This window comes from Melanerpes formicivorus, unplaced genomic scaffold, assembly GCF_026170545.1.
Source record: "Melanerpes formicivorus ecotype bairdi unplaced genomic scaffold, bMelFor1.0.p_v2 SCAF_21, whole genome shotgun sequence".
Taxonomy (NCBI): Eukaryota; Metazoa; Chordata; class Aves; order Piciformes; family Picidae; genus Melanerpes; species Melanerpes formicivorus.
Genome location: NW_027142373.1, coordinates 10,106,432 through 10,132,653, shown reverse-complemented (window position 1 = coordinate 10,132,653; position 26,222 = coordinate 10,106,432). Strand labels below are relative to the sequence as shown.

Below are 26,222 nucleotides of genomic sequence, written 5' to 3'. Positions count from 1 at the left end.
TGCCCATTGGAATGTGCTGCCCAGGGAGGTGGTGGAGTCACCATCACTGGAGGTGTTTAGGAAGAGACTGGATGGGGTGCTTGGTGCCATGGTTTAGTTGATTAGATGGTGTTGGGTGATGGGTTGGACTCGATGATCTCAAAGGTCTTTTCCAACCTGGTTAATTCTAGTCTAGTCTAGTCTAGTCTAGTCTAGTCTAAATCATCTATTTATATATATATATATATAAAAAGATGCATTTGAACTTTTCCCCAGAGGGTTTGCAGCCCAGCCCTGTCTGAGTCCCTGAGAACCAGATGGGGTGCGGGGGGGGGAAAAATAGAACGCAAACTACATAATGGAAACCAGATAGAAATAAATGCAGTGACATAATCTGTACAGTTCTTGGCAAGAGCAGAGCAAGTTTGTGCTGTTCATATCCGCTTTTGCAGTAAGTTTCCCTTTTAAGAAGTGGTTCTGACAAGCAGTTCTGATTCCTCTCCTATTTAAGTCAGTAGCAGACATCTACTCAGCTTCCACGGAAGGGTCCAGCTGAAGCGCTGCCACCTTGCCTGAGCTAAGGCTCACCATCTAGATCCATCCAGCACTTGGTGCTGAGAAATCCAGCCTTCATTTGAAAAGAAAATGTGCTGGGGTGTGTGGGAAGCCCCTGGCTTCCTCACCATGCAGAAACTTACAGTCTGACAGCTGAAAGCACCACGGATAAGTGTGCCTAATCTCTTAATCTTTGTTATTTCCAAGCTGAGGACAGCAGCAGAAGAGGGAGAGCGGAGACAATTCATTGTCCTGAATCGCCCAAGGACCGACAATATTGTTATTGGAATTTAGGACTCTTCCGTTCCTTTTTTTTGCAGTAAAAACCCCCTCCCTGTATTTGGCACAATTCCCTTAGACAGGCTTGGGAAAATAAATAATCTGTGCTGGTTTTATGCCAGATGTTCAGGGGACAGAAAAACAACCACCACCAGAGAACGGGACGAGTGGAACCGTTTGGTATTCAAAGGCAAGCCAACCCGCGGCGAGGTCTGTATAGTATTTAATGGCAAATCAGAGTCTCTCACACCATTGTATTATTCTGTTACAGGGTTTCTTTTCACACATTGTAAAATAATCTACAGCAACTGTATTTTTTAAAACCCCCAGTTGAAGAGAGGAACGCTCTGTGACAGCAGAAACCGCTCAGGAGAACACGGAAAGGCTGTTTAAAATGCCAAGCGCTGTCTAGCCGTTCTAAACTCCTCACCCCCCACACACACACATTTAGCCCTTCCTTTGCAGCAATCCAGAGCTGGTGTAGTGCACATTGCCTGCTCATTCCAGTTCACACCCCAAATGATTGGCAACACACAGCAAACGCCAGTCCAACGCCCTGAGGGGGTATTGCAGCCAGTCAGAGTTTGCTTGATGTCCTAAACGAGGAGGATTTGTAAGCGCTTCCAACCAGGAGCAAGCAGCAGGAAGGAGAGGGATGGATAGCAATTCCCAGCTGCACTGCACCTACAGGAGCCCTCAAATCCCATCGTAAAGCTGTGTGCCAGCATCCCAGCTCCTGGGGCAGAGGTGGATTAAAGCAAAAGCAGAGGTGCAAGCAGAAGCGAAGCTCTGTGATGTGTCCTCCTGAGCTGCCCCCAGGATGGAAAAGGAAAGACGTGGGATCCCTCTGACCCATCCCAAACCCCGAGGGAGCTCAGAGACTGCTGTCTGTGCATTGGGCAACATGGAGAAGGGAGGGATGGAGCAATCAATCCGCCTACAGTGGAATGAAATGGGGCAGAGGCCCAGAGCTGCTGTATTTACTCTGGCAGAGCTCCTGGCTGTGAGCGGCGGGAGTTCTGCCTGGATAAATGAGATTCAGTGCCGAGATGGCAGCCTGCATGTGAGATCTCTTCCTGCTGACATACAGCAGACATCGAGACGACCCTTCCTCATCCTCTCGGGACGTGACCGTGCGGGGGCCGTTGTACAGCTCTGCTTTTCTGATCTGGTCAGGCCTTTCTGCTAGCAGCATCAGCAAGACAGCAGCGCCGCCTGCACCCCGTCCCTGCTGACATCGCCCGCAAGCGCCGAGCGCTGCAGGCGAGCGACCGGCGAGAGCCAAGCAAAGCGGTTTTGAGGTAGGAGCTGAGGACCCAGCGAGCGAATTCCCATCTGGACAGAAGTCCGGGCAGCATTCCCGCTAGCTGGGAAAGACCAGGATTTCATCTCAAGATTTCAAGCCCTACCTCTCCTTTTCCCATTGCCGGCAGTATTTTAGGAGTTGCTGCATGAGGAGGAGGAGGAGGAGGAGTGATTTGCAGACACATGCCAGCGGTCCCCCTCCCAGACCGACTCATCAGCCCCACCCCGGGGAGGGGGCGGCTGCATTTGAACCCTTCAACCTCTCCAACCAGAGTCCACAGCAGTGGCTGATGCTGAGAACCTGCACCTCTTGGCAGCACTGACAGAGGAGTTACAGTAAAGGAGCTCTGCGAGCCTCAGTGTTCATGTAAACGTGGCTTTAACTTTGAACCTCTCAGCTTTGTGGACTGCCTTTTCGATTCACTTTTTCCCTTGGCTTCCCTTGAATGTACCACTCTGATTTCCAGCTTATCCTTTAGGGAATATATATATATATATACATATATATATTATTGAGCTAAACAGACCATTTTCCATCCTGTTTAACCGTCGATACGTCATCACTGACTCAGTCACACCAGGAAAGGACCCAACCCAATCTATTTTCTCTCTAGGTATATATTATACAGCATTGTGATTCTGTGAAGCAAGCTGGGGGCGGGGGGTTAGGTAGCAAACTAATCCCAGCAAAAATAAACTTGTGGAAAGGCACACTGTGCTGAGACAGGGGCTGCTCTGTGCGTCCTCCCAGGCACAGGGGCTGCTCTGTGCATCCTCCCAGGCACAGGGGCTGCTCTGTGCGTCCTCCCAGGCACAGGGGCTGTGTTTTGCTTCTGGAAAAGCTCCCCTAGGACACGTGAGCTGTGCATTTTTGGCTCTCAGCCTCAAGTTTCCACTTTCCTGGGAGGGGACACTTGCTTGAGAGTACTTTTTCGAATCTCAGAGTCTAGCATTTTGGTTGAAAGAGACCTTTAAGACCACCCAGTCCAACTGTTAAGCCAGCACTGCCAGGTCACCACTAAACCACGTCACTCAGCACCACACCTATTTACTGTCAGTCTAAAGGGTCATTGAACACCTGGCTGATGCTGCACATTTTGTTGACATGCTCATAACTGCCCCTCAAACAGACCACTTGCCCCTGGGACATACTCACAGCACCTTTATATCACTTAAAAGACCCTCTCTAAGCTAAGGGGTGCATTTACAGCTCAAGTGTGCCCAGGGCACTTCCAAGAGTAAGGAGTTCAACAGTACTAAAATACCCCTAAAAAAAAGCAGAGTCATCAAAACACAGCAGGGGAAATTTGGCTGCAAAGCTTCACTAAAGCAGTCCCCCAGGAATGTGTTTGCTGAAAGCACATCCCCCAAAGTGTTCTGTGCTGCTCACTTTGCCATCTCAGGGCAGGAATGGTGCTGCTGCTCCTTGGCAGGAGGTTTCTCCCCTTTCCCAGCTGTGATGGAGAGCAATCCCATGGCCACGGTGCTCCAACACAGACTCTTCCCAAAGATCCTTGGCCATAAATACCCACTGGCAGCAGCGCGAGGGAGGGCAAAGGTCCTTGTTTCACGTTTGCTGCGCTAATGCGTGGTCAGCCCTGCAAGGAGAGGTACTGTGTCACTGCAGCATCACCCCTGCACCCAGCCGGGCTCCTCTGCACCCCACCCACCCCGGAGCACCCTCATCACCCACACACAGCAAAGGCACAACCAGGTAAAGCGATCACATGTGCTTTGGGGGTTTGCCTGGGCAGGGCTAGGCTTGCTGCTTCAAAGGCACTTGGTGAGGATGTGTGCAGAAGGTGTCGATAAGGCAGCACTTAAAAAAGCAGCAGTGACACAGAGCCTGAGGTAAGGCACAAAGCAGAGGTTCTGTGCAAGTCACCAGGGCAGTGTGAGCAGATATTAAGGCAAGGGACCGGGTAGCCCGGCAGCTGGCCAAGACCCAGCTTCAGATCTACAGGGCACTTCTCCTGAGTGATGCACTTTACCAAGAAAGGCTGTAGCACAGTCCCTGATGTCCAGAAAGGGAAACTGAGGGGCAGGCAGCAGCACAGAGACTCGCCCAAGCTCTCTCAGCAGCCCAGCAGCAGAGCTGGCATTTGGATCCATCTCCCTCCTGGCTCCCAGCCCACGGCTCTGCCCGCCAGGCAGCTTCATCCACCCTTGGGTCACCAACAGCACAGAGCGAGGAGGGAGGGCTGCCACAGAGGACTACAAAGCTACCAAAGAGAAGCTGGGATGGCGACAGCAGATTGCAGGAGAGACTCTTCTGAGTGCCCCCCGCCGTGCTCCCGCTCTCAGGGTGGTTACCTACGCTTTAGCACCGAGACACAATCTTTCTTCAGCGGCCCGATCTGCAGGTGGGCATCGACGCTCTCCAGGAAGAAGGCTGGTTTCAGCTTGCACAAGAAAAGAGAGGCAAACTGCTGGTTGATCTTGTTCTGGAAAGGGTCAAACTGGCCCTTGGCAAAAGGGGAGACCTTGAGCTGCTGCAGGCAGGTCATCTTGGAGTCCTTGACTCCGTAGAAGGTGAGGGCCTTCTCAGAGTATTCCAGGAAGACGCCGATGGTGTGGAAAAACGGCTGCTGGATGACAGACTCGAAGCCACCAAACCAGGCCACGTAGTTCTGGCCGTTCCACTGCAGGCAGCAGGACTTCTCGTTGCGCCCCAGGCGCCCCCGGTTGTAGGGCTCCAAGGGGTCAAAGTCCTCGGTGATGACACCTATGCTGACCCAGCCATCAATGAGCTCCACCTCCCAGTAGTAGTTGCCTCGGTTCATGAGGTTCACCCCCAGCACCTGCTCGCAGTTGACGAAGCGGGTCGGGCTCTTTGGGTAGGGGATGGGGCACAGCACCCGCTTGGCCCCTTTGGTGCCAAACAGCTGGATGAACTTGTCAGCCGTGTCACTGTCCAGGTCAATGATGAAGGCAACTGTGTGGGGCAAGAGGGAGATGGGAGGATGAGGAGGGAAACAGGAGGAGATCATAGAATAGAATCATTCAGGTTGGGAAAGAGCTGTAAGATCATCAGCCCAGCACTGACAAGTCCACCACTAAGGCATGTCCCTCAGCACCACATCTACACAGCTTTTCAATCCCACCAGGGATGGCGACTCCACCACTGCCCTGGGCAGCCTGTTCCAGGGCTTGACAACACTTTTGGGGAAGATATTTTTCCTAATGTCCAACCTAAACCTCCCATGGTGCAACTTGAGGCTGTTTTCTCTTGCCCTATTGCTTGTTAACTGGGAGATGAGATGAGATGCCAGCCCTCCCCACTCTGATCTTCTGCTCCAGCTTTCTGTCTGTCCTCTTGGTGATCCCACAGCCAGTTTCATCTGATGAGCTGTGGGGCTGGAAGAGTTGATACTCCCAAAAGCAGGATGAATACAACCAACCAGGCAGAGGAGAGAGCAGAGGGGCTACTCAATAAGCTTAATCATGGTACCAGACATCAGAGAATCCACCTGCAGAGTGGCACCAGAAGTGTTCACTGTAAAGGTGGGTTTCAGGCAACCACAAGCAAAAACAGCAGGGAAGGAGCCCAGGAAGACAGGAGAACAGCCAGGCTCATCATGGCTACAAACCACCTGCTCCTGTGGTCAGCTCTAGTTGCCCTACAGCTCCCACAGAAGCAGAGGCACACAGGGCCACATGAGAACCACCAATGCACAGATCAGATGCCCAGCAGGAGCAGCCCTGGAGATGTGCTGCTGCTGATTGCATTGTAGCTCTGGCTCCCATGGCAGATCTTGTCCCCTGTGGACATCTTAGTGGGTGACCTCACATCCCCTGTAAGGCTGAGGGTGTGTGTGTGGGGTGTTGGAGCCCAAACCCAGCCCTGCACTCTCAAGCCTCGGCCCTTTCTGCCCCACTGTGTCTGGTCAGCCATTGAATTATCCCCCTGCTTGCTGCTGCTGCCCCTCACCAGGTCACTGCTCAGCAGCAAACAAGGCAGATGCACAAACTGGGAATCTGATTTCATGGAGGATCCAAGTCACCAAGGGCTGGAAGGCAGCAGAACTACACAGCACGCCTGCAGCCCTGCTGGCAGCTGGTCTGGCAGGACACAGAGAAGGGAAAAAACTATCACCTAAACAGCCTGTGACTGTTGTCAGGAAAGCAAGGAGGCTTCCTCACTAGCTGAGCAATATTTCCTCTGGTGGCAGCAGTGCTTCTGCCAGCCATGGGCTGGTGGGCTCGGGACCAGCGCCGGCCAGCCAGGAAAGAGGAAGGGAGAAACTGACCTTAGCAACAGCTGCCAAAGCAGGAGCCCCGGACTTACATTTCAGGAAGTAATCACGGCTCTCCAGGCAGGCAGGGTTGTTTGACTTGTCTGGAGATGGGGACTTGGACAGCCCTGCAGAGACAGGGACAGAAGGGTTCGGCATCAGCAAAGAAACCACACACGTGGGTGTTACCGGAGCATCATCACCCACTGCCCGACACCCCCATGGTACCCTGCAGCCCCTGAGCCCCAGCCAGCATCCCCCTGCACAGCCCTGCCAGCTCAGACACGGGGAAGGACAGATGCCACTTTTGCCACCCCATGAAGATGAGCGGGACAGGGAGGGGGAACACACAAGGAACTGGCTACAATTCCCACACACATCCAAAAACATGAAAGAGAGGAGAGGGCTCAGGCAAAATGTGTGAGAGGAAGCTGCCACGGTGGCTTCCTCACCCTGGCAGGTTTCAGACAGCACAGCCTGCCCTATGAAGAGGATCGTCTGTCCTCAGAAGAAAGAGTCCTCTTTCATGGGAGGCCACATTGGCCACTTTGCTCCCTCCCACAGGGCCCTGCCTAACTCCCAGGCTGTTTGTTGCCTCTCCAGGCTCTGGTCTCCGTGGAAAAATGCATAAAACCTCAAGGCCAAGGCGTAAGCTCAGGCAGGGATTGTGCAACGTGCAGCACAACTGCGCCGGGGCAGCGGGGAGCGGGGCCAGCTCTCACGGGAGCCACCGAGCCTGGAGGCATCTCCCCAGCCATGTGGGGAGGACGGAGGACAACCTCCAGGCAGAGGGGCTGGGTGACACACAAACCTTTCTCTGTCTCTGGGAAACTCAGCCCATCCACTCCTTTCCCCTGCAAGAGGTCCCACTGGGTTTTGCAGGCAGCAGCCAGCACGTCCTTCACCGTGCCCACGGCTTTGGTGCATTTGGTGAAGTTCAGCTCGTTCTGGAAGCTCAGGGCCGGGCAGAGGTTTTCTTCCATGGCTACTTTTAAGGCCTGAAATTCCTGAGCCAAAAAGACAAAGTTTCAGGAGGCTTCAAACAAGCCAAAGTTGTCTCTTGTTCCGCAGCCCCACCCTGCCCCGGAGGATCTGGGAGCTGGCAGCTCGCAGGGCTTGGCCCAAGGACAGACCGAAGGGAGGAGAACGCTTTCCCGGCCACGCGTTCCTGGCACCTTCTCTTCACTCCCTCTCAAACCTGGACCCAGACCATGCCCACCTCCCATGCAGCACCTCCTCACAAAAAGATCTCCTCTTGCTAGGCATTCAGGGGGAAGGGGATGCCAGGCAGGGGCAGCGAGGCGCCTCAGCCACTTGTTCTCTGCCCCTTTCACATCAGTTCCCAGCCTGGCCAGCACATCAGCTTCTCCTGAGTCACAGCCAGGAAGGAGGTGGAGGAGAAACTTGGCTGCATGGTCTCCTCAGGAGTGGGGAATAGAGGGGACTGTGCCAGCAGGAGTGAGATTCTGCATCCCAGGGCTCCTGGCACCCAGCTCCACATAAGCCAGGACAAAACTTCAAAAGACAACAGTCAGCTCCTTCTCCTCGCCCTGTCCCACCTGGAGGAAGTAGATGGTGTCAGTGCTGGGGACGTTCTCCAGGTTTTGCTTGCACTGGGCCAGCTTGGTTTGTCTCTCCTCCTTCCAGTGGAGGTTTGCCTCAGCCTCCCCCAGCATGGAGCGCTCCCCATCCTCGATGAAACCAGCCACCTCCTTCTGGAAAGTCGCCAGGACCTCATAGGCTTCTGCAAACAGCTTCTCAACTTTTTCTTTCTCCTTTGTGGCAGCACTCTAAGTGCGGGGAGACAGGGGTCAGGGTCACTTCCTGCAGGTGAGGGTGTTGGAGAGCACTCTTGCTCCCTGCCCAGCACCCAGCCCTCAGCTCTGTGGGGGCCCCCTGACACCCTGTAACCCCTTTCCCCACGAGCTCAGAGCACTTTGCAACCCAAGTGTCAAGGCATCTGGCTGAACATGGCCACTTACTGCTCCCCCACACCTTGTACCCTCAAGCAGTGAGGTGACATGATTGCACAAGCGCCAAAAGGGACCAAACCCCCTTGAAACCAGGGGGAGATAGTGCAAGGGCCAGCAGATGACCTGGCATAGACCTTTCCTTCTCTCAGGTTGCAAACAAAAGCAACCTGAGGTGCCATGAGGAATAGCAGAGATGAGAAACAAGAATCCTCAGGGATCTTTGCCAGGGTCACCAGTGTTTTACAATAAGCTTGCTCCTCTGTGGGCACCACCTCTGCACCCCATGAACCCCAAAAGCTCACAGCCCCTTCTCCTCTGCTCCCCAGCCCAGCAGAGCCACACTAATGGAGTAAAGCTATCAGAGAGTCACCTTAATGAGCTCCACCATCTTCTTGGCCTGGGCAACAGTGACTGCCAGCTCCCCCAGCTCGTTGTCCACATCGCTGATGAATTTGGCTTGTTGGGCCTGCAGACAACAGAGAGAAACACTGAGCTCTGCTCACAGCCTGGTCCCAGTGGCAGGGAGGTGTGGTGGGGACCTTGTTTCTCCCTAAGTTCAACCCACAGCCCCTTCTCTGGCCGTGACCTTGCTATCAGGCTTTGGGTGAAGAGTGCAAGGGGAAGCATGAGATTTCCTGTGTTCCTCCTCTGCAACATCCAACCTGGAAAACTGAAGGAGCAGCCAGGCTGCAAAGAGTCATGCTCAGCTCCATGTTCTCCACCCCAGTCCCAGTGGAAGCCAAACAAAACAGGATTCTGAAAGCAAAACCATTGTGTAGGGACCGCAGCAAGCACAGTCGTGTGCTCCTAGTGTGTATCCTAAAGCTGGGGGAAAGCTGCCTGGGACTGGTGCAGGAGCTGAAGGGCAGACCCAGAGCACTAAGAAACACAGCACCAAGTTCTCTGCAGGTTTCTGATCCAGAGCAAAGCAAAGCAGCTGGGGAGCACAGGGTGCTGCTGCCTGGCTGCAGAGGAAGCACCGTCCCAAGGCGGCGCTTCCTGAGGGGCTATTGTTAGCACCAGCCATTGCCCATCACCAGCATGGGGCCCTGGGGAGCCAGGAGGGCTTTGCTCTTCCCAGCTGGGGCAGCTTCTGTCCCCCACCGATGCTCAGACCCCAGCCCCTTGTGGCACTTGTGCCTATTTAAGGGGGGGACCGGCCTTTTCCTCACCTACCCTTCCCACCCCACTGTGTGAGGGTGGTGGCAGAGAGTGGCCGCAGAGGCCCTGCAGGTGACGTTAAGCAGAGCCTGCTGAAGCCTGACAGCTCCTCGGGGCCGGGCTCACAGGCTGGGATCACGGGCTGGGATCACACACTCTGCTATTTTAAGGCATCTGATGACTAACAACGGCGGCAAAAGGGTTTTCCTGCAGCCCTGAGAGCCTGTGAGGGAGTGGGAGCTGGCCTGGGGCTGCCACTGTGCTCCCTGCCAGGATGTCTGCAGCCACCAGGCTCTCCCCTGGACAAAGCATCTCTGTCAAGGTCTCCAGATGCCTCATGCTAAGTTGAGGGGGTTGCCACCATGCTACGATCCCATCCTTGCAGAGGCCCCATGGACTGGAGGCAGCAATGCCCAGGAAGGCAGCCCCATGCCAGGCTCAGACCCCCAGCTCCCCAGGAGCCTGGTGGGTGAGGACGTGGGAGGTGACTCAGCCACAACTGGGAATGGGATGACGGAAAAAGGCCCGGTGCCAAAAGCCTGGGACACAAAGGGCTGCTGGAGTGGGAGCACTGCCTGGGCAGGCTGCCAGGGCGCGGAGCGAAACCGCCGTGGAGAGGCTGTGGGAACCCGACAGAGGAGACCGGTGCCCAGTGACTGCCTGGGCAGCCACTGAGGGTGCCCCAAGCACCCTCCTGCCCAGCCCCACACCCACACAGACTGCCAGCTTGGCCCCACCATAGAACCAAACCCCACAGGCTGAATGGCAGCAGGTCTGCCCCTAATGCCTGCCCCTAGCTGACCCACCCCCCCAGGGTGCCCAGATTGCTCAGCACTCTGACTTTCTATGCCAGGGTGGGGTCCCCTGCAGGGACAGGGCTGTGGCACCCACCCCACACAGGGCATCCCACACCTGCACATCCTCCCACATGGGGATTAGATCCCCTGTGGGGATGTGGGTGCAGCATGAACCCCTCCCAGGGGTGCTGCAACTTGCCCTGCCCAAGATGCCCCGCTGGCACCGCACTCCCTACGGACACCCCCATGCCCACATGAGGTCCCGCATGGGGAATAAGAGTGCAACACCCTCCCCATCCAGACTGTCCCATCCCTCCTCACCCAGCACAGCCCCTGCCGGGTCCATGCCCGCGTGAGGACCCCCACAACCCCCCCGACACCCCCCCCCCACGCACCTCCTTGTGCTCCCGCTCCTTCTCGAGGGACACCACGTCGTGGGCGCTATGCTCGTGGGCGCGGCAGCGGGCACAGACGCAGGTCTGCTCGGTGCGGCAGAAAGCGTCGAGGGGCTGGAGGTGGCGGGGGCACAGCCCCTCCTCCAGCCGCCGCAGAGGGGCTACCAGGCGGTGGGTGCGGAAGGCTGGGGCCCGGCGGTGGGGCTCCAGATGGGCACCGCAGAAAGAGGCCAAACAGACCAGGCACGATCGCACCGCGGCCACCCGCGACCCCGCCGGGCACACGTCGCACAGCACCGCCGCTCCTTCCTCCCCCGCCGCTCCTTCCTCCCCCGCCGCATCCTCCTCCTCGGCTCCCGGTGCCATGGGGAACCCTACGGCTGGGGATGGGGGAGATGAGGGGGGAGATGGGGGGGCCGTAGGGGACGCGGGGGATGCAGGGGCTGCCCCGGCGGCGGCGGCAGCGGCCGCCAGCAGCGGCAGCACCTCGCAGAGGGCGCGGTTCTTGCGGAGCCTCAAGGCTGCGGGGACGGGCTCCTGGCACAGCGGGCAACGGGCGGCCCCGCCCGCTCCGCCGCTGCTGTCGGGGGGGCCCGTCCGCTGGCGGAGCGCCCCCAGGCAGCCCTGGCAGAAGTTGTGTCCGCACGGTACCGTCACCGGGTCCTTCAGAAGATCGAGACAGATGGGACAGCCGAAGGGACCGTCGGGCAGCCCCGGAGCCGCCAGCGCCAGCCGCAACGCTGCTGCCGCGGCGGCGGCGGAGGAGGAGGTGGAGGAGGAGAACGGGGCGCTCCCGGGCGCGGTCTCCATCCCTGAGCGCCCCGACCAGCCGGCCCCGCTGCCCGCTCCCGTCCCAGCCCCGGAAAGAGGCGGGCGGCTACCGCGCCCCGCCTGCCCACCCCGCCCCGCCGAGCCCGGGGCTCCGCTCCCCGCAGCTGCCTCCCGTGGCGGGGGGGTCTTGAATTTCCTACCTCTGCCACCCCAAGGACCTGGTCCTCAGTCATCCACCGCTCTGAAGGGGAATATCACCCCTGGCCTCAGCAGAGCCCTGGTCCCTCTCCTCGGTATCTGCTGCCCCCGGGGGGTGCCGCCCTGCTGTGGATGTTCTACCTCTCACCTAGCGTCTCCTGCCTCCCGAAGTATCGGCCTCACTGACATTTGGACCCTCCCTGACACCGGTTACCTATTGAACCCCCCACTACCACCAATTTCCTGCCCAGAGAAGCTGTTGCCAGCCCTTTTCAATTTCCCTCCCAGGGGTCTGATGCCCCTGACGAGCAGCCCCTGCCCCCAGAAATCTGCTGCCTCACAACCTGTTGCTACCCCACTGCTCTCCCAGGAACTGCTCCCCACCCTGGGGCAACACGGAGGGACCTGAACCAAAGTACAGAGGTGTAGATGCTTTCCTGCCAGCTCTCAGCCCCATGGACCTGTGCCAGCTGCTCCCATGGCCCAGAAGGGCTGCAGTGCCCAGGTCCTGGCTCAGTCCCTACCCCCTCTTCTTCTGGAGACCAACAGGAGCCAACAGGCTTCTGCATGAGGTTGTGAAGACACCAAAGTGCTCTCAGTATGAGGATCTGCCTGGTAAACATAGAATCTCCTGTGCAGGGTACACAGACCATTTTTGGCTTGGATAAGTTCCCAGGTCCATGCTGGCCCAAGGTCCCACCCAAGGACAGGGCTGGGAGGTGCAGAGTGAAGGAGGAAGCATGGCAAGGCAGATCTCATTTGTCCTTGAGGAATGGGATTGATCCTTCCAAGCCTTTTTTTCCCCACAGGACACAAGCTGACATGATTCATCCCCCATGCATTTGCCTGCACCTTTGAACACAGTGCCCAGGTTTGCCCCATTAGTCCTCACCAGCATCCCCACAGGGCAGGGGGCAGATGCCTGCAGCCTCACCCTTGGAAAAGCTTCAATCAAAGCTTTGGATTTTCTCAGCCTCAGGGCAGAGCTGTAGGAAACCAGATTTCCTTACACTGCTGTAAATAAGGCACCTCCTAGCTCTGCTGCCAAGTGGTCACTGAGTGGGGCTGGTCCCCACGAGGGCACAGAAGGGCAAGGTGAGGCCTTGGAGGGATGGGTGCTTGAGCAAGGGCACCCAGCTCATCCCCTCCCCCCAAACCTCCAGTGCTGCATGCTCCAACAGCTGTCAGCACTGCACTAACCAGTAGGACAATCAAAGCTTTATTAGTGCAGGCAGCTTCATACAAAGAGCAACTGCAGCAGCACCCAAAAAATTGCTCTGCTACATCCAGGAGAGGCAGAAGGGGTTGGGGGAGCAGGACCTGCCTGCATGTGGGGCTAGGGGCACACAGAGCTGTACCTCATGGCTTGTGCCTTTCTCCAGGGTTCTCTTCACCCCAAATCTTCTCCAGGTTTGGGAGGATAAAAGATGGGATAAAAGAAAAACCCAATTCACAGAATCACAGAGTCACCAAGGTTGGAAGAGACCTCAAAGATCATCCAGTCCAACCTGTCACCACAGACCTCATGACTAAACCATGGCACCAAGTGTCACGTCCAATCCCCTCTTCAACACCTCCAGGGATGGTGACTCCACCACCTCCCTGGGCAGCCCATCCCAATGCTTCTTCCCTTGCCCTGTCTGCAGGGTCAGGAACCCACAAATACACAGTGACCAGGGGCTTCATCCCCACGTCGAGGGCACAGCCCTCCCCCACCAGCCTTCCCCTGTGTGCTGGGTTGAAGTTCCCCCCCCCAGCATGAACTTTGCCAGACCAACTCAGAAGCAAATGAAAGCTGCATTTACAAGCAAAATCTACACTCTGCAATGGAGTGCCATGAATATGTACAAAATACACTGGATTTACAACACTATACAGGTATTTACAATCAGCAAACAACACAAAACCCCCACCCTGGTCAAAAGACCAGAGAAGCCTGTTCCACTGCCCCCACCCCCAACCCCCCTGTCCCAAGAGAGAGAGAGAAGCAAAGAGAGAAGCAGTGGGTTAGATTTACCAGCTCAGCCAAGGCCAGCTGACAAGCAGGTTAATCTCTCCCAAGCAAAGCAAACCCAGCAGAGATCAGGAGAGAATTGTTATGGCACAGCTCATCTTGGGTATTTATCCCATGAATTTGTTTAGAATGATCTTTTCTTCTCCTTTTTACCCCCAATAGTGATTTCTTTATGTTTTCCTGCTTTTCTGCTCAAAAATCTGTAACTACATTTTAAAGGCATAGCCTAAACCCACCCCACCCTGCCTGAACTTGTGCCACCAGCAGGGTAGCAGCTTGTGCAAACCAGAGGGGGTTAATCTGCATGCCTGTCCTCAGGCCTTGGTAAAATACTTCACCCCACACCTGCCTGGGCATCGGGGTCCCACTCCCACCCAGACAGTCCCTGGCTGCAGCTTGGCTACAGCACCAGCCTGGGGCTCACCAGCCCAGCTAGGAGAGCTCCAGCTCAGTCCCTGCAGCACAGTGTCACCTTTCGCCCCTCACACAGCCAAAAGACAGGATAAAGGGGCTTGGTGAAGATGCTGTGGAAGGAGTAGATGAGCTGCATCCTCTCCCCAAGGCCATAGAAGGAGAGAAGCCCTTTGGTGTAATCTAGCCTGACCCCCAGGTTCTTATACAGCCGCTCCTGGATCTTCTCTTCCTGGCCCTTGTGCCAGGCCAGGTAGCAATCCTCCCGCACCTGCAGCCCCCACGAGCTCCCATCCAGCCCAATGTTGAACTTGTGGCCCTGCTGCCGCCGCCAGGGCAGACCAGGGTAGGTCACCCCCAGGACAACAGAGTGGCTGGAGAGCTCCACCTCCCAGTAGTGGTGGCCATGGTCATAGGCCTGCGTGCACAGCACCTGCCAGGGCTCGAAGCGGGGTCCCTGCTCCTGGCGCCGGCAGACAGCACCGGGGCTGTGCTTGGCTTTCCGGAGGCCCTTTGACAGCTCCAGGTACTTGTTGGCTGTCTCTGGATCGAAGGTCAGGTTGCGATGGTCTGGGAAGAGGAACAGCAGAGATGAGGCTGAAACGCTTCGTGGGAACCTGGCAGCCCTGGTGAGAGCCCCCCGCAACGGTGACGAGGTTCAGCTGCACAGGGCTGGCTCCCGGGAGGGAAGGCAAGGAGCTGCAGCAAGTCTGGAGGGGAAGGGGAGCTGGGTGGGATGTGACACCTGCCCACCTGCCTGCTAGAAGGGACAGAAGCAGCCCAGAAATAGCTGGTGAGGCACCAAGACGTGGACCCTTCATGCCATCTTTGCACAACCCAGCTGGAAGGGGTGGCTCTGTGGTCATTTTGGAAGAGGTGTGCTTGCTTCAGGAGCAAAAAATAGGAGGGTGGGTGTGGGGAGGGGGAGAAAAACAAGCACCAGTGTGGCACTGCAGGGAATCACTCTCCTCTCCAGGCTGTGGTTATTCACCCTGTTATGGGCACTCACTGAGCACCAGCACCTCACCTTCCTCCCACAACCACCTGGCCAGGCCAGCTATGCTGGGCTCATGCCTGCTGCCCATAAGGAACTGAGTTTTGTCTCCTGTTGATAACCCTGAGAATGGTTTTTGGGGTCTGCTAGAAGGAATCCTCACAGGTCCCATAAGCATTGATTGTCTCCCTGGCAAGAGTGATGTGGTCAGCATGCCCTACATGTTATCCAAACCTCTTCCCAGATAGGAAAAGGAGCATTGAGGAGATCCCTGAGGAACTAGAGTAGAATGGGCCCAGGGAGGGAAAGGACTGTGGCTGGGAGTGCTGGGGATGGAGATCCTTAGACAAAGAGCAATGACCACAAGCAGGGCTCTATGGATGGGGCTTGGCTCTGGACTGGTTCTGTGCTGTGTGGGGTGGCTTGGGGCACCCACAACATGCCCATAGGTGCTCACTTGCCAGCTGCTGAGGTTACCTGCCTGCAGGAAAAGGCTGTGCCTAAATAGGGGATGTTTGGAACAGGCACAGCATCCTGCCCGGGTGAGATGCCCAAGGTGGGTGAAAAGGAGAGGAGGGAGGTGGGGAAAGAGCTGGGGCAGGGACTGACCCAATTTCCACAAGAAAACATTCCTTGGTGCTGCTAATCACCCTGAGTGTCCCCCAGCCCATCCACCAGAGCCTTACACCGCTTCACTCCAAATTTAAGGAGTGGGATTGGGAAAGCCAGGGAAGGAGCCCCTGTCCCCACAGCCAGGACCACCCTTCTCCCAGGGAAGAGCCCAGCTTGGTGACATCTCTGCTTCTGGGCATCCCAGAGGGGTGCTGTCCCTCCAGACCCTCATGTGCTCCTCACCCTTCAGGAGCTCAGCTCGGAGCTGGCACATGGGGAGAGAGGCCTCCACCTTCATTGCTGTCATGGGGAGATGCACCGGGCCTGTGGAGGATGGGGAAAGACATTTTGAGTGATGCTACCCAAAAACTTGGTCCTTCCTGGCTTCAGTGGGAGAAGGAGGAGGAATTCCATCATATCCAAGCCTGGGAGCAGGCATGTGCCACTGTGGCTCAGCTTTGCCAGCCAGGAGGGGCCACAGGGAAGCCACCCAGCTCATCCCACCCCAATAATACCCAAATGCTGAACAGCAGATGTGTGTCACCATCCCAGTCCCCTGTGCCTGGCAACCATGTCCCCAGCACAGTGACATGGGACAGGCTGTGGTTCAGGATGACTTGGAGCATTTTGGAGTGACCCTGTGTGAGCAGGATACCTTGGCCAGCAGGGTCAGGGGCTCTGGGTGCCACGGAGCCAGGAAGGTCCACCAGCAGTAGCCTGGAGATGTTGGTAAGGATCTCATTGGTGGGCTTCACAATGCTGTCCAGATCACACTCCACAGGGAGCAGTGCCTCTGGGCTCTCCAGGGCTGGGAGCTGGTGGAACTCCTGTGGACAGACAGACACCCATGGGGAGGATGGGCAGCTCCAGATCCCATCCACACATGCTGTGTCTCCCCAGGGGATGACAGGACCACCCCCAAATGTCTACTGCAGCTGGTGTACAGGGTCAGGGGACAGACATAGGGGAGCAGGAGGCTGCAGGGAGCTGAGGGGCTGTGGCACAGGACTTTGTGTTTTGCTGGTGGTGGAAGAGCTTTTCTGAGTGGTTTGGGATGGAAGATGCTGCCCCATGCCCTGCAGGCAACACAGCTGCTCTGATCCAGCAGCTGCCTCCCCAGCTTTTCAGGGACTCCCCTGAAAGCAGCTCTTCCCTGCAGTCTCACAACATCCCTGAGCCATGCTGAGGACATGCTCCCCCTGGGAGAGGAGTCAACCACATAGCTGCCCTCACCAAAAGGGTGTGAGGCAGTGCACAGGCATGGAGAGAGACATGGCACTGGGATGGTACCTGGAGGAAGGTCCTCTGGTCAGGACAGGCCAACAGATGTTGAGCCCTCTCCTTGTGCTCGCCCAGCGCATCTGAGCGGTCCTTCAGGACATTCCAGTTCTCCTCTATGCATCCCAGTGCTGCTAACTCCTCTTGCTCGATCCTGGCTGTTGTCTGCCACTGGAAATCCTCCAGAGCTTTCCTCAGGACAGTGAATTTGTCCAGAATCACTGATCTGAGCCTCTCAGAGGCATCCTGGATGAGAAAGAGCCATGAGAGCCAGTGTGCTGCCCTCCCTGTGCCCAGCACATGGTTACAGGGTTACCTTGATGCTGTGTGTTTGCTCCTCCAGCTCCTGCATCTCCTGCTCGATCCTCTGTGATTCCTCCTGGGCTTTTTGCAGGATCCCTTTCAACTGGTTCTGCAAAGGGAGGCACCAACATCCTGTGGTGCAGCCTGCTGCTGCCTGCCCTGCCCCCAGGAGCCCTCCCGGGGCTGCAGGGCAAGGCTTGCAGGGAAGGAGGCTTGGGAAGAGGCTGTGCCCAGGCCACTGGGCAGTGAAGCCCTGTGCTGCTTTCGGCTATTAAGTCACAGACACAACGGCACCGTTCATCCGGTGCTGCTGGGTTTGCTCTCTGCTGCTTCTGCCAGTCCCTGGCTTCTCAAGAAGCAAGCAAGTGATGGTGGCATCTCCCTGGCCACAGCCCACGCCAGCTTGGCACACAGAGGCACAGCATGTCCCCCTGGCAGGGCGCAGGACAGCGGAAGGGACATATCACGCTGTGCCCAAGCTGCCACGACTCCGCCTGCTCACTCCCTCCTTGCCCCAGCCCTGCCACCCGTCCCCCCACCTGCTTTTCGGAGTGCTCCTCCTCGCAGAGCACCCTCCGGTGCTGCTGGCACTGCTGCAGGCTGCAGACGCAGCAGATGCAGCGCTGCTCGTCCCGGCAGTAGAGCTCCAGCGGGCGGCCGTGCTGCGGGCACAGCTCCCCGGGGGCCACCTCACACCTCTCCGGGCCCAGCACTCGTGCCTCGCCAGCCCGTCCCAGCTCCACCACGGTGCACAGAGTGATGTTCTTCTCCAGCTCCGGGCGCTGCTCGAAGTCCCTGCGGCACACGGGGCAATTGTAGCCCTTCTTGGCCCCGCCGGGCACACGCTCTTGCTTGTGCCAGTGGTCGCTGATGCAGCGCTTGCAGAAGTTGTGCCCACACGGCAAGGTCACGGGCACTCTGAACAGCTCCAGGCAGATAGAGCACTGCAGTTTTTCCTCTAGTTTCCCCGAGACGGACAGTGCCATCCTGCCTGAGCCGGGGTGAGGGCAAGGACCCGGCAGAAGACGCCAGGGCAACAGGAACTCGATAGAAACTCAGCCGTGCAGAGGAGGAAGAGCCCAGAGGTGACGCCGAGCCCAGAGGCGGGCCAGGGCTGGGAGCCAGGCGTGCTCGTAAAGTGACACCCAGTAACCCCCCCCCCCTTAGTCGCACTGGCAGTGCCAAGTGCCGGCTGTGGCAATAACAGGGAGGGTTGGAACTGCTCCCTACGGCACAGCAGGGGCAGCACGGGCAGGCAGATGCCAGAAGCTGCTGAGGTTCCTGAGGGAATTTCCTGCCTTCCTCACCTCTGCCAGGGCTGGGTTCACAAGCAGAGCAGGGCAGTCCTCTCTGGCAGCATCTGCCAGCCTGGGAAGCAGCACTGAGCACCCACCACTGCTGCAGCTAGTGACAAGGGCTGTGATGTGCCAGCAGCCAGCACCACCTCCCAGTCTTGCACTTTCCCATGCCAAGCTCCAGCTCCTGCTGTTTGTGCATGCCCCTGTGCACACCCACCACTCCTTTTCCTGCTAAGTGTCTTGCAACACCCATGCACAGCAGCTCTCCAGAACTTAAGAGATGTCACATGGGCAGCCAGTCCTTGTGCAGGTGGCAGGTTGGAGTCTGCTGCCTGGAGGCAAGCGTGGTGCCCATGCCCCATGTACCTTCACTTTGTTTTCATACAGGTCAGCTTCAGGAGAAAAAGCTCCCAACCTTCCAGCCCAAGCTTCTCTGCTTACCCTCACAGACACACTATCACTTCAGCACACAGTCCCAGGCAGTTGAACACTGGCCAAAGGGCCTCAGTTTATGATGGCTGTTCAAGCTCCCCACACACAGGGCTTTCCTTTCATCCCTGCAGGTGATGGTGAGGAGGTCAGTGCAGCACTCAGCACTGAGTTGCTGGAGGAGTCAGAGCAGTTTCTGCATCACAGGCTGGCTCAGAGCCCACTCTCAGCCCATCCCTATACTCAGGAGCTGACTTGAGATCTGTCACAACTCCCAGCACAGCTTTAACCCTCAGAACATTTATTTGGGCTGAATCTGCAAATCCTGACCACCTGGGTGAGGCCTCACCTGGAGTAGTGTGTCCAGCCCTGGGGCCCTTAACACAAGGACATGGATCTGATGGAGCAGGTCCAGGAGTGACACAAAAATGATCTGAGGGTTGGACCCCAGCTGCTGTGAGGACAGGCTGAGAGAGTTAGGGTTGGTCAGCAAGGAGAAGGTTCCAGGTAGACCTTACAGCAGCAGTCCAGTACCTGAAGGGGTCCCACAAGAAAGCTGGGGAGGGGCTGGTTCCAAGGGCATGCAGCACTAGGACAAGGGGCAGTGGTTTGAAACTAGAGCAGGGTAGATTCAGATTGGACAGTAGGCAAAATTTCTTTACTGGAGTGTAGTGAACTCTGGAGCAGATTGCCCAGGGAGGTGATGGAGGCCCCATCCCTGCAGACAGAGCTGGGAGCAGGCAGCTGCACCAGCAAGAGCATGTTGGTAGTGGGGGGATGCATAAAGAGCCCTGCAGAGCACAGCAGAGAGCAGAGCCTGCCACAGCTGGAGTACTGAAGTGGGAGCAGCAGTGCCAGGCCACCACTGCACCTCTGGCCCTATCCATACCAGACACATGAAGTCTGGGGTGCAAATGGACAGAGACTGAGGTCCACTTGCTTGGACAGCTGTTGGGAGAAGCCAGCTCCGCAAACACTGACCACATGCAGCCCTTGTGGCCACACTCTTCCCACCCAACAACATCCAGGAGGGGACAATGACCACAGCCAGGTTGGTTCCTTCCCTACATCTTGCTGAGCTCACCAGCTCTGCTCCAACTGGTCTGATACCAAGATCTTCCCAATAAAGACAGCTCTGGCCAGTGCTGCTCAGAGTGTTTAATCAGAGGCATCTGTTCAAGAGGCCTGCACAAACCAAAGCAATCACAGTCCTGAACCACAGCACCGGGAGGGGGGAAACCTAGGCTGGCCTGGCTCTGTTTGTTCCAGAAACAGGCAAAAGGAGAACTGAGATCCTTGCAGAGAAGCCAGGCATGGCAGCTCTGGGGGCACTCTATCCTGCCACCCCTACTGATCAGCTCTGCAAGTTTTTAGCCTGGCCATGGATTTACTGCCATTTGTGAATGTCCTCTTAAGTAGCCTTCTGACCACCCAGCTGCCAGCACTGCAAACTGTTGCCCTCAGCTGCACAACTTCCCAGCACGGGGAGCTGGGAGCCGAAGGGCTGAGACTTTCTATTTCTCTCCAGAGGCGCAGGCAGCTTCCAGCTGCAGAGTGTGAAGGCAAGGAAGCCAGCAGCTCAGTTTGCCAGGCCAGCACCCCAGTGCACTGCAGAGCAGCTCAAGAGGAGGCCAGGTCCCTAGTAAATGCCATAGGTGGGCTCCTGGGTGTCTCGGTATCTGTCCAGGTACCTCAGGGGCTGATGGCGTGGGAACTTCACCTGCGGAGGGTGGTAGACAGGCGGCCGCACGAACTTGAACACAGGCTCCCTCATGTCTGCAAGGGGATGGTGCAGAGTGTCAGCCACATCCCAGCCCACACACAGGCCCCTCCAGCATTCCCACTCCCTGCAATTCTTACTGAGAAGCTGATGGAAGACCCAAGTGACAGAGCTGTCCCACTGACACTGGAAGAAGGCCAGCCCTGCTGGGGTCATTGCATCCTCATGCTTCCTGTAGAACTCAAAGGTGCTAAAGGTTCTCATCTTGAGGCTGTGGCTGGAAACAAGACACAAGCACAAGAGCTGAGGTGAGCCTCTTCTCCTGCAGCACCCTGGTAGGCAACTACTTCCCCATGTCACTCCAGAGTCTATAAAACACAGGTGGAAAAGGAGATCATGAAAAGAACACCTCCCAGCTTCTCCAGCTCTGCCCCAGGCAGAGCAAAGCACCTTCTTACCAGCCTGTTGTGAAACAACAGGCTTTGCAGGGCTGGGATTGTGGCTTCAGGGGACACACAAACTCAGAGCAGCCCCAACCAACCCTGCAGATTAGAAGGACCTCTCCTGCTGCAGTAAGAAGCCTGTGATCACAACAAGCAGCAAGAGCCAAGCCAAGCGGCCAGGCAATAGAAAGCCTGCATTACCAGGGCGTGGGCCGGACGTCCTCACTGAAATCTATGGGGTGGTCTTGCTTGAAGAGGAGGAAGACAAAGCGATGGTAGCCAGTTCCCATGGCAGGGAAGGGGGGGAAGTAATGGCAGATCTCCTTACCCAGCTTGATGTTGTTGCCTGGGATGTTTGTTCTGAACACAGAATCACAGAAATATTCAGGTTGGAAAAACCCCTCAGGATCACCAACCCAGAAGCCTACTCTGCAAGGGTCACCCCTAAACCACATCCCCCAGCACCACATCCAAACCACCTTTAAACACTTCCAGGGTTGGTGACTCAACCACCTCCCTGGGCAGCACATTCCAATCCCTGACCACTCTTGCTTGTCCAGTCTAAACCTACCCAGTCACAGCTTGAGGCCATTCCTTCTTGTTCTATCACTAATTACCTGTGAGAAGAGACCGCAGCAGCCTCTCTACAATGTCCTTTCAGGTAGCTGCAGACAGCAATGAGGTCTCCCCTCAGCCTCCTCTTTTCCAAACTAACCATCCCCAGCTCCCTCAGTCACTCCCCACAGGATTTATTCTCCAGGCCCTTCCCCAGCTTCCTTGCCCTCCTCTGCACTGGCTCCAGCACCTCCACATCTCCTCCGGTATTGAGGTGCCCCAAACTGAACACAGAGCTGAGTACAAGGGGACAATCACCTCCCTACTCCTGCTGGACACAGCATTGGAAGTTAAGCTCACTACAAATCCAGGAACTTCCCAGCAGACCCACCCAGGACTGCAAATCACTCTGTGCTATGTTTTGACAGAATTTATGCCCAGTATGAAAGTGAACAGAAGGTAGAGGCTGCTTTCACTGGAGGAAAGATCACACCCAGTGATGGGAATGCCAAACAGCTGCAACACCTGGAGCTACTGCCTCTTTAGCAGGACCCAGGAGTAATGGCAGCAGCACCACAGAAAGCCACCAAACAGCTTTAGCAAACACTTAGTCCCGAGCTCTGCTGGAGCAGTTTCTGCCTGCTCCACCTGGGCTTTCCCTGAGCTAAGCAGCATGGGGCCCTGATGTACTCACACCAGCCAGTGGAGGTACTCTGAGTCTGTCTCTCTTAAATGTCCATCTGCAAAGACACACAACAAAAAAGGTGACTTTAGGGACAGCCTGGTGTTTGCATCAACCCCAAAGTAAAGTGCACAGACCTGCTCTGAATGGAGGGGGCAGCTCAGCACCTCCCAGCACAACCCTTCTTAGAAGCAAAGTAATTCTTATAGGAGTGAGCTTAAAATGAGGAGCAAAGAGCTCTAGAGGTGTAATCCCAAGATTGAAAGAACAACTTGGTCAGCTGCTTCACTTCACTGTGCCTTGGTTTCTCAGAGTGAAGAGAATCAGCTAACCTTGCTCCCAGACAGACTACCAAAGGAGAGCTGTTTGGGAGTAAACCAAAGGTGGCAGCCAGGGGATCGTGACACAGGTCCTGTTGTGCCACTGTCCCATATCCCAATTGCTAGATAGCTGAGAAGGCTACAAGCTTTCCTGCATAGGTAATATGTCTCTCTGTAACAGATGCCACATCACTGCTGGCTGTGCATCTAAAAGAAACAGCAGAGTAGAACAACTCACTTTAAACGTGTTTACTCACCTGGATTTGTGAGCAACAAAGTCCAGAGAGAGCCTTCATCTGCCTCATAGGACACTGCAGGGGGATTGGAAGCCTAAAAGAGCAACATAAAGATATATACATCACTCAAACACCAGGTTCCAGCAAGGCCAGATCATGACTTCCAAGGCAAGGAGCATGAAGTTCCTGTGGGCACAGCCAGGATGCAACAGAGACCAGGCACAACTATGTCACCAAGTAACCCAGCTCCACCCTAAGGTGTTCTTAAACATCAGCCTGACAATAAACAAAGATCCTGCTGCTAAGCTCTGCCCCTGTCATGCCCAAGAAACATTTCCTTCATCACAAGCACCCTTGTAAAGCAACCCCCCCAGAACCAACAATGCCAATTAGAAGCATCTGGGCACAAACACAGAGGCTTCCCGTGGGGTCAAGGCTGTTCCCAGCTCCCCTCACACACCTCTGATGGAGTCACCATGTTCCCATAGTAGACTGGCACGATGTCCTCATCCTCCTGGCTGTACTCCACCCTCAAGGCAACCCTGGGGATGAAGGTGGCCCCCTTGAACAGGTCACGGAATATCCCACAGTGCTCGGCCAGGCGCTGCTTGTGGAAGGGGCCGCTGGTCCGCTCCCACTCGGCTCGCACCTCCGCCAGGGGGATCAGCGCTGCAAGGGGAGACAAACACTGCAGCAGGCAGCCCTGTGCAGGGCTGAGCAAAATGGCATTGCATCAGAAAGTGTGGCCAGCAGGAGCAGGGAAGGCATTGTGCCCCTGTACTCAGCACTGGTCAGGCCACACCTTGAGTCCTGTGTCCAGTTCTGGGCTCCTCAGTTTAAGAAGGACACTGAGACACTTGGAGGTGTCCAGAGAAGGGCAACAAGGCTGGGGAGAGGCCTTGAGTACAGTCCTGTGAGGAGAGGCTGAGGGAGCTGGGATTGTTTAGCCTGGAGAAGAGGAGGCTCAGGGGAGACCTTATTGCTGTCTACAACTCCCTGAAGGGAGGTTGTAGCCAGGTGGGATTTGGTCTCTTCTCCCAGGCAACCAGCACCAGAACAAGAGGACACAGTCTCAAGCTGCGCCAGGGGAAGTTTAGGCTGGAGGTGAGGAGAAAGTTCTTCTCAGAGTTGTTGGCCATTGGAATGGGCTGCCCAGGGAGGTGATAGAGTAACTGTCCCTGGAGGTGTTCAAGAGGGGACTGGACGTGGCCCTTGAAGCCCTTGAAGTTTAGTAGTCATGAGGTGCTGGGTGGCAGGTTGGACTTGATGATATTTGAGGTCTTTTCCAACCTCATTGATTCTATGATTCTATGACTTGGAGCTATGCTGAGGTTCACCACAGCTCACAGGCAACTCCATCTTTTCATTTTGGAGCTTTTTTTCCTTTTCCTGAAGAAACTTGGCTGTTGAGCTGGGCTTTACCTCCCCCCTCCCTGCTGCCCTGGGACACAGCAGGGTCACTGTGGTCCCTTTGGCACGGCCTGGGACAGAGGAGCAAGGGTGGGGATGGCAAGGGAAGAGCCTGGCATGCTGGGGATATGGGGATGTGGGGATGTTTCTAGTCAGGGCCTGTGGTGGGCAGGCCAGGCAGGGAGGTGGTGGTGCACACACCAGTCCGGTGCCGTGCTGCTCTCTCCATCTCACTGTTCTGGTGGTTCTCCTTCAGGATCTTCTTCCTTTCCTTGACTTCCTTTGCCTGCGACTGCCTTATGTGTGGCAGGCTGATGTTGACCTTTGGCTCTTCACAGAGGGGTGGAAAAAAAATCATGGACATGAAAAATGGCAACACCCAGAATGCCCAAACACAACCCCCCTGCAAAGCGTCAGTGTGTGAAAGAGATGCAGACTTCAAGGCAGCAGAGACTCAGTTCTGCCACCTCTGCCTTCCTTCTGGATCTCCACACTTCTCTCTCCTCCCTCCCCAATTCTCCACACTCCCAAGCCCCGAGTTTTGCCACCTGGTGAGCAGCAGTCTGGTCTCTGCAGCTGCTCAGCAGAGTGACCAAACTGTATTATTTGCTGTAGGTCTAAAGATCTGGGTCCTGGTCTGCTTTCTCCAACACCACTGGAGTTCCAAGGAATAACTTATTTACTCCATTTCATGTCTTCAGGCAGGCCCTGGCCAGCTTTCTTCCTTCCTTCTTTCCAGAAAACTGCCACCTACTTCCCTTAGAGACATTTCATAGAATCACACACTGGTTTTAGTTGGAAGGGGCCTTTAAAACCCATCTAGTCCAATTCTCCTGCAGTGAGCAGGGTCATCTTCAACTAGAGCAGGTTGTTCAGAGCCCCAAACTACCTGACCCGGAATGGTTCCAGGGATGGGATACCTCCCACCTCTTTGGGCAACCTGGGTCAGTGTCCCACCACCCTCAGTGTAAAAAACAAATATGTACCTTCTACCTTTCATCTAAATGCCTTTTTTATCTCAAAATCCGTTCTTTGCAAGCTTATACCCCAGAAGAAGGCCAACCTCGTGCCAAAGCCCCTCAGCAGCTCTTTACAGGGCAGGCACACCCCTGACTCCAACAACAGTTTCCCTGACCACCAACAGTACGACCCTGTACGACACTGCTCCTCCCAGGAGTACCTGGCTGGGGGCTGGTGTACTGCCGGTACGATTTCCACCAGTGTGGCTTCCTGCTCTCCTTTTCTGCCAGCTTGAAATAGGGAGCAAAACTGCGGTATTTTTCCAGCGTTTCCAACTTGCTGACATCGATATCCTCGTTGGGCATCGGCCCCAGCGGGGCTGCCCGCTTGCAGAGCGCAGCTGGAAGCGGAGAGAGTTTACATTTAAACAGACAGCAAGAAAAGAGGCAGAGAGAAACGAGCCCCGGGGCGGGCTGAGAGGGGGAACGCGGTCCGGCACCGCTGGCACCGCCGCCTCCCCGAGCCAGTGCCGCCAGCTACGCCCTGGGGAACGCCCTCGCACTGCTCACTCGCAGGGAACCGGGGCTCCCCGGTCGGTGTCTCACCGGCTGTGCCGAAGGCCCGCCCGCCCCGGAGGGCCGCGCTCAGCAAGGGCGCCGCCATGGCGCGCGCCGCCCGCCTGGAAGGGCTCCGTTACCATGGCGACAGGGGCTGCGCCGGCGCGGAAGGCCCCCGCGGCCCCAGCGCTGGGGCTGCCCAACGCAGAGCCTGCCCATAAACCTCCCCCGCCCCAGCACCGGGGCTGCCCGGCACGGGGCCTGACTAGAAACATCCCCATATCCCCAGTCCCACCAAAGCCCAGTGGCACTTGCCCTGAGGAATGGAGGCCAGACAATCTGTGGCTACACA

At 56.4% G+C, this 26,222-nt stretch overlaps 3 protein-coding genes across 7 annotated transcripts; all 3 read right to left on the bottom strand.

Annotated features, from left to right (window-relative positions):
* Window positions 1–1,020: 1,020 nt before the first annotated feature.
* TRIM47 (tripartite motif containing 47) lies at window positions 1,021–11,526 on the bottom strand. Of its 3 annotated transcripts, none has more exons than XM_068151499.1 (7): window positions 10,680–11,526; window positions 8,697–8,792; window positions 7,913–8,143; window positions 7,165–7,360; window positions 6,407–6,481; window positions 4,432–5,053; window positions 1,021–3,716 (listed from the first exon to the last, which is right to left on the bottom strand). In XM_068151499.1, the coding sequence occupies exons 1-7, from the start codon at window positions 11,487–11,489 to the stop codon at window positions 3,686–3,688; spliced, it is 2,061 nt and encodes a 686-aa protein (XP_068007600.1). In that variant the 5' UTR covers window positions 11,490–11,526; the 3' UTR covers window positions 1,021–3,685. The 3 variants fall into 3 exon arrangements, with proteins under 3 accessions (XP_068007600.1, XP_068007601.1, XP_068007602.1); XM_068151500.1 differs by having other exon boundaries at window positions 4,436–5,053; XM_068151501.1 differs by lacking the exon at window positions 1,021–3,716 and having other exon boundaries at window positions 4,428–5,053.
* A 1,376-nt stretch (window positions 11,527–12,902) lies between these two features.
* On the bottom strand, window positions 12,903–18,319 carry TRIM65 (tripartite motif containing 65). Its single transcript, XM_068151498.1, has 6 exons — window positions 17,800–18,319; window positions 17,274–17,369; window positions 16,970–17,203; window positions 16,335–16,506; window positions 15,923–16,003; window positions 12,903–14,643 (listed from the first exon to the last, which is right to left on the bottom strand). Exons 1-6 carry the CDS (start codon window positions 18,244–18,246, stop codon window positions 14,111–14,113), a joined length of 1,563 nt encoding a protein of 520 aa, XP_068007599.1. The 5' UTR covers window positions 18,247–18,319; the 3' UTR covers window positions 12,903–14,110.
* A 1,721-nt stretch (window positions 18,320–20,040) lies between these two features.
* On the bottom strand, window positions 20,041–26,200 carry MRPL38 (mitochondrial ribosomal protein L38). 3 transcript variants are annotated; one of them, XM_068151495.1, is made up of 9 exons: window positions 25,883–25,997; window positions 25,534–25,713; window positions 24,555–24,683; window positions 23,404–23,612; window positions 22,965–23,037; window positions 22,400–22,445; window positions 21,352–21,510; window positions 20,848–20,984; window positions 20,041–20,763 (listed from the first exon to the last, which is right to left on the bottom strand). In XM_068151495.1, exons 1-9 carry the CDS (start codon window positions 25,974–25,976, stop codon window positions 20,627–20,629), a joined length of 1,164 nt encoding a protein of 387 aa, XP_068007596.1. In that variant the 5' UTR covers window positions 25,977–25,997; the 3' UTR covers window positions 20,041–20,626. The 3 variants fall into 3 exon arrangements, with proteins under 3 accessions (XP_068007596.1, XP_068007597.1, XP_068007598.1); XM_068151496.1 differs by having other exon boundaries at window positions 20,044–20,763; window positions 25,919–26,003; XM_068151497.1 differs by lacking the exon at window positions 25,883–25,997 and adding an exon at window positions 26,186–26,200 and having other exon boundaries at window positions 20,048–20,763.
* Between the last annotated feature and the right edge of the window lie 22 nt (window positions 26,201–26,222).